This window comes from Nylanderia fulva, unplaced genomic scaffold (genome assembly GCF_048542155.1).
Source record: "Nylanderia fulva isolate GAGA-0341 unplaced genomic scaffold, ASM4854215v1 Scaffold38, whole genome shotgun sequence".
NCBI lineage: Eukaryota > Metazoa > Arthropoda > Insecta > Hymenoptera > Formicidae > Nylanderia > Nylanderia fulva.
In genome coordinates, this window is record NW_028190455.1 from 2,047,228 (window position 1) to 2,059,460 (window position 12,233).

Sequence of the window (12,233 nt, forward strand, 5' to 3'; positions counted from 1 at the left end):
ATATTAAATTTTGATTTTGTTCAAATTAAATCCAGAGTCGACAGGCAAAACCAGTATATTTGCTTCCGGATGATTGTGCATTTAATCAGACAGACAATTTAATATACCGGTATGTTAATAACCAAAGCATACGCGTCCTCCTAAACAGCAGGCCTTCACTTCATTTAAGTATCGAGTACTTCGTAACTGTCCACGATAACGATACGACGAAGGCCGAATTTGTGTCAGCGATGATGAGCGAACGCTAAACCTGGGCGGCGCAAAGCACATCCCAGATAATCGTTTGCCGACCTCGCCATCATTTTTTTCTTTCTTTTTTTCACGACAATACCGGTGAATGGATGGATGTGTGCGCGGAGCTGTATTTACCCAGCCGCATCCGATCGTTCGATGGCGCGGCCGGAATGCCCCTCTGCTCTTCCTCGTCGTATCCGTCGTGTTGTGGATCGCGCACGATAGCTTTTCATTTCATTACGTGTCCGCCTCGCAGTTGGTTAGTGGAACGCTTCTCGCTCTCCGTATAAACGAAAGGACGACGAATGTACTCCGAGAGTGAATCGCGAGCACGGCTCGATTACGTCGAGGAACGTCCGAAGCTGCAGAGGAGACCCACCGATCTTTAACCTGTCGACTATGCACACTTCAGATAAGTGTGACAATTGCTACTAGAGAGTTCAATGACGGATCAGCGATTTGCATATAAGAACGTGTGAGTGGATGCTGCACGGAGAGCCAACAAAAAATTATATATATTTGCAATTTCTATATGTAATTATTTGAAGCGAGTTTTCGAAAAATTGTGTCCGATTCTTTTATTTAAAGTGGATACTAATATATAGTATAAATTTTTATTTTTATATACTTTGACATATTTTATTTATATGTAGGTTTTCCTTGAATATTTTTTTTATAATTTACGGATATATGATTTGATATAATTAATGTAAACTTGGTAAATTATAAAAAGATTTTTTTATCTTGTGATTTATAATATTCTAGAACTTTATATAATTTTAACTTAAGTCTTTATAAAATATAAAGTTATAATTTTTTTATAATTATATCCTGTTAATCACACGGTTACGTAGAAATGTAGAAATAGCTAAGCTGTTATTCTGTTATCACTCATCATCATTTTAATAAGTGTGACTAATCATCAGTATTGCACATTATAATAATGTGTCCTTTTCTGCAAGAACACTTAATTATACGCATTACACCTCTATAGTACGATCAGTTCCTTTCATCTTCTGTGAGCGAAAAGATACGCTTTTTACGTATTGCAATTATATATTATCTCGAAATTTTTAACCGCGGAATGTAAGCTCACGACTCACGACAGCATTTTTTTCTGCACTCACTTTCGTGTTTAACAAACGAGAATAAATCCCATTGTAAATCGCTATCGCAAATTATGTCGCGTGCTTACGTAGTGTTAAGAGATAGTGGAACCAAAAGCGCACGAGGTAAAAATGGCACACGTAATATTATGCAGCGGACAACGCGCTTATATACGAGAAACGTTGCATTATCTTACAACCTTGAAGATAGGAAGGAGTTCTTAAAGAAGCGCTTAACGCGGATAATCGCATTCGACCGCTTCTTCACTCGACGAGAAACTTATAGTTAATGCGTGCTGATTTCAATTTTTACAAGTGATAGTGACTTACGTAACGATATTTGTATATACAGGTAAATCAGCGGCACGACTGAGAACTAGAAGATGTTGTTTCGAAGTTTGTAGAACAATCCAGGAATCCTTGAAGAGCGAACTCTTGCAACTGATTTCATCTTGTCGTATTTGCAGTGCAAAGATACAGAATGACGACCTTACTTTTCATGGTTTTCGTCTGCAGTCTTGCTTTAAGCACAGGTAAGAATAAGTTAGATTTATTATAAAAAGTCTATTTTATCTTTGATAAAATATAATATTTTTTTATTAAAATGTAATAAACTAATACTGGAGGAAAACTATAAAAAAACTTTATTTTCTCTTTATCGATAATTATTTTAACGACAATTCTACTTGGCTTGAAGGGAATTTGTAAAAATCATTTTTTGACTCGTTTGTAATCTGTCATTTTTTACTCTTTGCACAATTATTTTGAATTAGATATCTAAATTTTATAATTTGCATTTATAAAGTCTACTTACATGGATGTTTTCTTTTCCTTAAGTTGCAAATATAATTTGTTATGCATATAGTATCATATGTGTGCGAAAAGTACACACAGGTCATAGGTGCTATTTAACTGCAGTGCACGCTTTACAAGACTTGTGTCCTTCAGGTTGGTCTCAGAATTGTCAGGATCAAGATACAGGATGGGAGAAAATCATCGGAGCAAAGCCTGCAAACGCTGTAGAAACTATATTATACAAAAATAGTGCCATAGGTAACAACGGTATTATCGTACCTTGTTTTGACAGGTAACTTATCAATTAATTTCTAACAGACGCTTTACTTTAACTAATAGATTGCTTAGACATATAAAAAAATTAATATACGGTAATAAACAAATGTAATTAAATCTTCATTATTAAATCATTAAATCTTTAGATAAATAGATTTATATATTATATTATTATAAACTGAAATATTGCAAAATATTTTATAAAAAAATTAATTTCTAATTTTTACAAAGGTAATAAAATTCGCGTGCATATACAATAAATATGTAAACTTGCAAATTAAAAATGATTTATCTATTACAGGTGTAAAAGCTTGAATTGTACAGCGTTTGTGATCGATTTTGCAAGGAACATTTGTTACAGCGTGCAAATAAGAGGCGAGGAACTTATTCCTGAAACGAACGCCACGTTTTTTCACAAAATCTGCATTAAAGGTAAAGATCTCTGTCTTTTTTTCCATTATAGCATATTGTATAATGTATATCGTAGAGTATTATTTATTTAAAACGTTCTAGCTAAATATTCTCTTTCTACATGGAATGTAAAAGCAAGTTACATTTGATCTCGTAAAGCTCCGCACGAAAGCGACATAGAGATTTATTAGTGAGATTATTCCAGATTATGTGACAGGAGAAAAAAATTTCAAATATGTCAAAGAAAATTGTGACATGATTTTTTTCCCTTCTAGTAGAAACTTTTAGAATCAATACTTTTCTCACTCAGAAGTGCACTTTTTAAAATTCTTTGCTTCAGTTTCACCAAATTGCAAGCAGCGAAGATTGTGGCAAGTAGAAAGAACTTTGGGAGCTATTTTAAAAGATGGACATTCCAACTTATATTATCAAGCATTGTTACGAAGAAGCGAGTGTTACGAGAAGTGTCTACAAGCAGGTACGCATTCTATAGAATAATTACACGAATCGTGCCGAGATATTAATTTATATTATAAACAAATGGATAAAAAAATTTCCGAGGAATAATAATTTTTTACGTATAAATTATGTAACATTTTTTTATAATTATAGACAATGAATGCGAATCTGCGCAATTTCGAACGAGCGAACCTTTGTCGATCGACGATACCGTTGGCACGTGTTCCTTGTCGAAATTCGAGAGAGGTACTAGACCGCAAGCTTACAGATCGTCGATGTATCGAGATGAGTATCTGCAAGATCAGTGCCATAATATATGTAAGTCGTTAATCTCCTTCTTTTTGGATATTGCAATAGTAGAATTGCATTCAATTCGTACATGTTTTCTTGCAGCGAAGAAAAGCTATTGTTCCTATGCGGAGTTTCGGAACGTAACATTGCCATACTCGGATGTGACGTTACCAGGGCTCGACGTGAAGCAGGTATTTCTCGCATTTCTCCCGTCGAGTTTCCTGTGTAAGCGAGTCGATTGTGTGATTCAATTATGATCCTTTTAGTGCGAAGAGAAATGTGATCGCAGCGAGAATGGTTTCATATGCAGAGCCTACACCGTTGATTATTCGGAGGAGAAACCATTCTGCTTGCTGCATTCTGATGATACAATCAGTCTTGGAGTCAGTTCGTTGGTTGCCAGACCCAACGTCATCTATAAGGAACAAGAAGCTTGCTTAGATTGTATGTTTGCCATAAATAGAAGATAATTTTATAAACGATATTTCTTAATAAATTTTTAACACTGTCATATTTTACAGTGAAAGTACAATGCGGCGACTCAGTTATGACAATTACATTAACCACTACGGAGCCCTTTGAAGGACGGATATATGTGAGCGGACATGGAGATACTTGCGGTGTTGATGGCATTGGAAAAAATGTGACTGTCTTAAGATTGTCTTTGCCGAAAAAAGAGTCCATCGGCAAATCTAACATTGAATGTGGTCTTACACCCGCGTTTTCCATTGATAACGAAAATCGGTACTTTTTAAATTGATTTTTTAATTGTGTTCTTAAATTTATTTCTATAATTGAGAGTAAAAATTTTGAATTATCATGCATTTAAATCTCACGATATGCTTTTTATTTGCAGAACGCATACGTTGGTTTGGGCCACCATTGTGATACAATACAATCCGATCATCCAACGATTGGGAGATCAATCGGTGAGAGTCGGATGTTCATTAGACGGTCGCGATGTCCCGGAACCGAGAAACGTATCTGTCCAATCGAGTTTTTCTTTCTTGGATCCAAAGTAAGTTCTATCTCCTTTTTTTGTACAATTTAATTTATGATTTTTCAAACGAATATAATACCATTTTATAATTTAATTACGAGTCTGATACAAAAAATCTTATCTCGATATTGTGACAAGTATTCCCCGATATTCTGGCTCTGATTACTCTTTTTAGCGCAGGCGTACCGCCAGTTGGATCAATCGTAATAAACGCATCGTCCGAAGCACCGGTGGTGACGATGAGAATCCTAAACGAGGAAAATATGGATGCGGTCGTTACTCAATTAGGACAGAAGCTAACGCTCAGAATTGAAATTCAACCTGCTGACGGTGAGTCACTTACTTGTCTCTTGCTATTCATACAGGATACGTCAAATTTTACGCTCTTTTTTTCATCTATAAATTCTCTTTAATCGAGTCAAAGTAAAATTTTCTTTAACTAGAGTATTGAAGCGTTAATAGTTTTTTTACAGGGCCTTATGATATCTTAGCTGGACACCTCGTAGCTAGTAGCGCATCCGGAGATTCCTCGTATCTTCTTCTTGATGAATCCGGATGTCCAACGGATCCAGCAACCTTTCCTGCGCTCTTGAAGGATCCAATGGACAATCGTTCTCTGATCTCAACATTTACTGCCTTTAAATTTCCGGATAGTCAAATTGTGCGATTCAACGTCATCGTTCGATTTTGTCTCGAAGAATGTGAGCCGGTAAGTGACAATTTTATTATTTTTTTTTTATAACATATTGCAACACATTTTTTACGTCTTTAATTATAATTGTAGGGAATAAATATTTATATATGTATGTATCTCGTAAATAACATATTAATTATTAATTATAACAAATATTAAAATAATTCTTTAACAAATGAAAACATAAGTTGTCGTGATTTCTTTAAAGACTACATGCAGAGGAGGACAGATTTCGTACGGCAGGAAACGACGATCGATCGAGCAGCCGCTCATCGCCGAGGTAACAGAAATTTTCAGAAACCTCACGCCCACGGAATTACCTTTACAACTATCTATCGTCGTTCAAAGTCCGGTTATAACAGCGGATCATTTACTGTCCAGGGAAAATCCGGTTCCTGATACGGTTTTGATCACTGGCGGAAGTGAGTTTAAGAATATTGGTATTGTTTACTTCTTCCAAGCATCGGGAACATCTATAGATCCATTCGCATATGAATCTGATTCGTTATGCAATTATCGCAGAGCTTAAACAAGAACTTAAATTGATTTTTTAGGATCTATAGATGGCCTTTTCTGCGTGGACGCGAGTCTGGCTCTGGGTCTTCTAATCTTTTGGTTAATAATTCAAATTGTACTCACCGTCGGCTGTCTTTTAGCAGTTCGTCGTTATAGAAGGATGGCTGTTGAGGCTGAAGAAGACAGAGCTGATATACTGGCGAGGCATCTTTATGGGATTCATGGAGGAAATTTTGAAATCGCACGAAGAGTGAGATGGGCCGACCGAAATGATTCCTCGATCGGATGATTAGTTTATTCTTCCAAGTTTTCGTTATAAAAAAAACTCAGATATTGAGTCAATGCAAAATTTTTCAAGTAAAATTAAAACGAAATTTTCAATTTTAATTCGTAAGTTTAAAAAAAACACAATGTGTCCAGTCGAAAATGTGATTTTAAATACGGAAGCGCTAAGACATTTAGTAAAGATACCAGTGATATCTTGATATAATAAAAATTATTAAAAAGATTAAAATTCGCTTATAATACATTTAATCTTAGTATCCTTAATTTTAGTCATTTAAAATCAAAGTGAAAATAAGATGTGTGTTCACCAGTTATTTTGTTTAAAGCAAATTACTTTTGCTTAAAGTAAATGAATATATTTGTAATATATGCGTACATGCTGTGTGTAAATATATGTATTTTTCTTACATTTTCTAGATAATTTTTTTTATTCTTATAATCATATTATTGTATCTATCTAATGATATTATTGTATCGTTTAATGATAATTTGTAAATCATCCACGTGTGTTCGTTGAACAGCGTCCATAATATCCTAATGTCACTTCTGTAAATATCAAATATTATGATATTTTAATGTATCCATTTAATAATCGCACTGCCTTGTGTATAGTAATTATATTTCTTCTTGTTTTTAAGTTTTTCTCGATAGGACAAACATCGTCAAATAAAAAAATCAAAAATAAATATATTTGCTAAATATTCGTTGTTGTACTTTATTTAGGTATACTAGAATAATTAAGGATATTTAGATAAAATACTAAAAATGTAGAAAATAATAACAATAATTAATGTTAATGAAAAGGTGGCAAAGCTAATTTACATATTTAATTTAAAAATATTTAACCATTTTAACTTTTAATATTAAACCAAACAATTTTTTCTTTGATTTTATTCTCTAATAGAAAGAATGTAAATAATAACTAATTTTATTCGTAATCTTATTTTTTTTTTAATAGCAAGACAAGCTAAATTATTGAATAAGGAATTTTTGCTTTTATATTAGATATGTGTCATACCTTTTCCACATCTTTGCGCACAACCAAGGCCTCCTGGATTAGTATAATCAACATTGTCCGTACCGCAAACAGGATTGTATTCATTTGTCACCTGCAATCAAAATATATAGGTATAATTACAAGACTTAAATAAAATTATTCTTTAAAATAATGCAACTTTTAAGTTTTATACAATCTTTTCTTATATTTTAAGATTAATATATGTTGATAAATAAAAAAATCGAGAAAAAGTACATATATGTATAACTTTTATTAATTAAAATAAATTTGCCTTGTCTTTTTTAAATTTGTTAATTAATTTTTAATTTGTTAATCGATCTAATAAATAATTATTTAAAGAATTCTCTCGGACTAAATAACACATTTACATAAAACCTCGTTGATATAAAATACGTTTCGTTATTTCTAATTAAAAGATAATAATTACCGGGCATGAATTAACGCACGCATTGTACTGATTCACAGATTGAGTAGTCGCATCATTCTCATTTCTAGATCTCACAGTCGTTGTGGATGTTGTCCTTTGTTGACTATTAGGTGATATGGTAGCGACAGGTCCATCAAAGACGAAATCATCCTAAGACATCTCATTATTATCCGTAATCCAAATTTTTGGATTTATCTTAAATATCTCTCTCCTTGAGTTAAATTCTCAAATATTAAACTTCCAATGTTTTTTTTTTCTTTCAAAAACATAGATATAATCTTAAAAAAAAAAAAAAAAAAAAAAAAAAGACAGAAAAAATTCTATTAGCGATATTTTCCTTATAAATTTTGTAAATTCACCCACATAGATTTTACATTGTGATATCTGTTGATATAACGTGTAATTATTATTTTTAATTACAGGCGCGAAGAAATACTTTGGAACACTTGATGCAAAACACAATCGTAATTGTAATTGTTTAAATATCTTTCATTGTTTAGATATAGTCCTTTTTATTCTGCTTGTGTCGAAAGAACATTTACTTACTTGTGGGAACGCAGCGATGAGAAAAGGTGATGTAACAACTATAAATTATTAAATATAATTGACGATATTATAGAACTAAATTGACAAAAAAAGTAGTACACAAAGCAAATTATTTTCTCACCGAGCAACAAGTGAAATAACATTTTGATGACGTTTCGTTCTTGAGAGTCCGTGCTGATCATATACACAGCTATTAAATGAAGTATATATGCAAGATGATCTACCGAAGGTCGACGATCTACTGTTTCAAGTATCAACCTGCGTTCCCTTTTATACCATTGGTTGCCAGCCGGTGCTAAGTCAAACTACAGTTATGTATGCATCTTTTTCGCGCAATAACACGACTTACTTCCTTATTCACTTTACAGTCTAACTTTACAGCTCTTTTTGATCGACAATTAATTTTTTTATTAACAATTAGCATACTAGTGCTGATAAAAAAGTTTGAGAAGATTTTTGTTTAATAAAAAAGTATTTTAAAATGCCAATAAACTGATATGATTTTTTATTCCGTTAACTAACAAATCAAGTTAAATTTGTAAATTATTTAATATTGTAATATCTGCTAGCTCTTTTTTTAAAAACAGGCAAACTTAATTTCTTAAAAAACAAACTTTCATTTTCATTATAATCTCTTCAAGTCATCGCGTTTCAGCGAGTGAACATTTGTCAGACTTATTTTTACACACAAGAACGCTAATAGTACCTGTTAGCAGAATCATCATCTCTTTGTAGTATCATTCAACAATTATATAATTCATTTTCATTCTTAAATTAAAATCAACTGATAATAGAATGTTAATGTAAATAATGAATATAGTTGTTGGATTGATATTATAATATGATAAATAATAAAATGTTATATTATATGTAATTTTAATTTAGGAAGAATATTAATAAATTAACAAATTCTGCATATTTGATATCAGTCTTTATATATAATGTATAACAGCACTTTACAATTCATGGAAAACTCATACACTTTATGCATGTGCAAAGTTATACAAAGTGTATGGGTTTTCCACAAATTACATTGTAATTAATAGCAATATATTGATTATTAAAACATACAGAGATTTATTGAAAGGTCATAGTTAACGTATTAATAACTTGCGATTACAATTGCGCTTGCATATTACGAAAGAACTTCCGCTATAATATAAATCTGTAATATACAAACAATATGAGAATTACCATTGTAAATAAAAAAATAATAATATATTCAAATATATTCACTTATTTATCTGTATTTATATAAACTGTTGTGTCATTTTCTCAGTCGTATGAAAGCGATAATGAACCCATGTGATATTCAATTACTGCTTATTTGGATGTATGGTTCGCAAGCTCTCATCACCCTTATTTCAAGTCCTTAAAAATGTTTTAAATTTTTAAATAAGATTATAAACAAACGGCAATTATAAATATAAATAATTAATTAAATAAAATTAAACACACAGAAAATATTTATAATACAGAAAATATTTTCCAAAATTTACTTAAATTTGAAAAATTATTTTTTCTTTAATAATTTAAGTAATTTTTTGCTCAATAATTACGCCTGATATAAAAATGCAATTATCATGAGCAAATTAAAATAATTGGAAAGTAAGATATAAAAAAAGTTAAAAATAAAAGTAAAACTATTGAAAATTAACAGTTGAAAACAATTTTTAAAAATTAAAAGATGAGGAATAAAGGAGGATAAAATTTATAGAGAACTGACTGTTGAAAAATTTGAAGAATGAAACAGAATTAATTAAGAATTAAGATACGTATATAAAAGGTGAGAATTGATATCAAATATAAATTAAAAATTATGCATGCATAAAAATTAAAGCAATAATATTTTAAATTTATGTCTTAACAATCTTATTTGATAATAAAAAAACAATAATAAACCAATAACAATATATGATATAAAATTAATATTACTTACGTGGATTACAATTTTTCGCACAATTATATCTTCCCATATTCCAATAGGTAACATTATCAGTACCGCATATTGGATTATATTCTGCAGTTGCAACACACGGACAATTAGTTGTAGTTGTTATTCTTTGTGTGGTGCTGCTCAACTCATCATTATTATTAAAATAAATAGTGTCTGAAATCTTGCTCGACGGGTCTCTTTGCGGGAATGCCAAGGCGACCAACCAAATCATGGTCAATATTTGTACAACTATTAAACCAAATTAAGCCACACAATGTAGATGCAATGTAGATATTTTAATAATATTGTAAATTTACTGACTACTACGTTTTTTTATAAAAATTTGCAAAAAAATATGTTGAAAATATATACAAGTTTAAAATTAAAATATTATTCCGAAATTTTAGAAAAAAATTATATATATATTTCTCTCTGTATGTTTAAAATTATATATTATTCTCTCTGTGAAAATTATATATTATTCTCTCTGTATATGTTTAAAAAAATTATATATTGTGCTATACTCACGTGCAATAATGTGTTTCATGATATACTGCCGATAGATTTTAAAATTAGATAAGTTTTAAAATTTTAGAATAAAAAAAAGAAGAAAAAGCAATAGTATTTTATATGATACACCGATACACAATCAATCGATCCAACTCGAGTGACGATCTTTAATGAACTGTTTTCCAACTTATATATTTTTTTGTGCTCTTATCGGTTTCCATTTTGTTTCCTTATATAGGAAAAAAACCAACAAGATATGTCGAAAGAGGTCGGGGATATCCACATTGCGTACTTGACACATTAATATTAATTTCAACGCATATGAGTAAAGTTATTAAATAATCATCTAAGGAGTTCTCATGTTGAGCGTTCTTTATTTATCTATCTATCTATCTATTACTGAACTTTCAAGTTAGACGCATCAATTTGTATACATATAATTTAATGAAGCATATAAAATCATATGCTTATATATTAAATTTTTTAGCATAATTTCTTAAATTAGAAAATAATATTAATTTTATTTAACCTGATCTTTGATTTGGAGTTTAAAATAATAAGCGTCTAATTTTACTTGTCTTTATAATTTAAAGTTTTTGCGACATCAAAAAAAGAAAAAATTCTTTTAGCAGTATTTTTCAATCAAATGACAAATATATGCTTTTAACGTTATGAATATTTATATGAAATCGCAAACACAGAAAATAATCGACCTTGAAATTTTATACAAGTATAATAAGCAAATCATTTATCTCTTTCTCAGATATACATGGGCGTCCACAAAACACGCATACACAGATATCTATTTCCTATTTATATACTTCCTAAATCTATACAAACACATTCTTTAACAATCTGCAATATCTACGTCAGTATATCTTCATGAATATGACGTCAAACTGAGAAATTCATCCGTCTGATCGACTTTTGCAACTTACATAAATAATTTGTAAATGAAACAAATTTCAATAAACTGTAGCACAATAAAATTGATTTATTAAAATAGATATACGAAATAATAAATACATATTGTGATTTTAATACTTATATCTATCATATTCAAAATATCTTTCATATTTAAAAAATAAGACTTAATTTTTTTAAAAAACCAGGAACTTTATTTAAAATCTTGCATAAATATAAATTTATCAGCAAGTTTGCCTCATTAAAATATAAATTTTGTTTAATAAAAGTTTTATTAGAACATTTTGTTTATTTTGCGATGATATATTAAGTGAATAGAAATAATTTAATCTGTTAGTTTTCTCTTATCAAATCATAAGAAACATAAAACATTTTGTTGTAATAGCTAAGACACTGATAGAAATAAGGGTTTATGTGTCTATGTATAATATCATATTTATAGCAATATCAATCAATCTTTCTCGGATGACAGCACGTCCTCAGTGTATACTTACTATCTTATGTGCTCCGAAATAGATTACCGGTACTGTTATCCCTTATATAAAAAAGTCATGTTAAGTTGATTCTCGAATGTATCGCGATGCACTCGCATGTATAAAAGACTTTTCGAAAAAAAGTGTGCATATATATGTATAAAAAATATATATATATATATATTCCCTTATATAAAAAAGTCATGTTAAGTTGATTCTAAGCAGTATTATTTAATATCGTTACTAGTTGTGTAAAGTAATTTTTGTTTCGCTTGTAGTTCCACGCTTTAAAAGATACAGTAATAATTTAAAGAAAACTGTAAAAGTTGATT

At 30.2% G+C, this 12,233-nt stretch overlaps 3 protein-coding genes across 5 annotated transcripts; 1 reads left to right on the forward strand and 2 right to left on the reverse strand.

The window, feature by feature from the left end:
- The first annotated feature begins 321 nt into the window (after positions 1-321).
- LOC114946745 (uncharacterized) lies at positions 322-6,768 on the forward strand. 3 transcript variants are annotated; one of them, XM_029323397.2, is made up of 14 exons: positions 323-709; positions 1,693-1,873; positions 2,289-2,427; positions 2,713-2,843; positions 3,163-3,300; positions 3,435-3,599; positions 3,675-3,763; positions 3,839-4,016; positions 4,094-4,316; positions 4,429-4,590; positions 4,748-4,902; positions 5,046-5,281; positions 5,475-5,688; positions 5,821-6,768. In XM_029323397.2, exons 2-14 carry the CDS (start codon positions 1,822-1,824, stop codon positions 6,069-6,071), a joined length of 2,133 nt encoding a protein of 710 aa, XP_029179230.1. In that variant the 5' UTR covers positions 323-709; positions 1,693-1,821; the 3' UTR covers positions 6,072-6,768. The 3 variants fall into 3 exon arrangements, with proteins under 3 accessions (XP_029179231.1, XP_029179232.1, XP_029179230.1); XM_029323398.2 differs by having other exon boundaries at positions 322-1,873; positions 5,923-6,768; XM_029323399.2 differs by having other exon boundaries at positions 322-1,873; positions 5,926-6,768.
- On the reverse strand, positions 6,402-8,911 carry LOC114946746 (uncharacterized). Its single transcript, XM_029323400.2, has 5 exons — positions 8,180-8,911; positions 8,059-8,096; positions 7,513-7,662; positions 7,086-7,176; positions 6,402-6,613 (listed from the first exon to the last, which is right to left on the reverse strand). The coding sequence occupies exons 1-5, from the start codon at positions 8,238-8,240 to the stop codon at positions 6,564-6,566; spliced, it is 390 nt and encodes a 129-aa protein (XP_029179233.2). The 5' UTR covers positions 8,241-8,911; the 3' UTR covers positions 6,402-6,563.
- A 63-nt stretch (positions 8,912-8,974) lies between these two features.
- On the reverse strand, positions 8,975-10,694 carry LOC114946747 (uncharacterized). The gene is made up of 3 exons (XM_029323401.2): positions 10,523-10,694; positions 9,998-10,243; positions 8,975-9,429 (listed from the first exon to the last, which is right to left on the reverse strand). The coding sequence occupies exons 1-3, from the start codon at positions 10,539-10,541 to the stop codon at positions 9,371-9,373; spliced, it is 324 nt and encodes a 107-aa protein (XP_029179234.1). The 5' UTR covers positions 10,542-10,694; the 3' UTR covers positions 8,975-9,370.
- Positions 10,695-12,233: the final 1,539 nt, after the last annotated feature.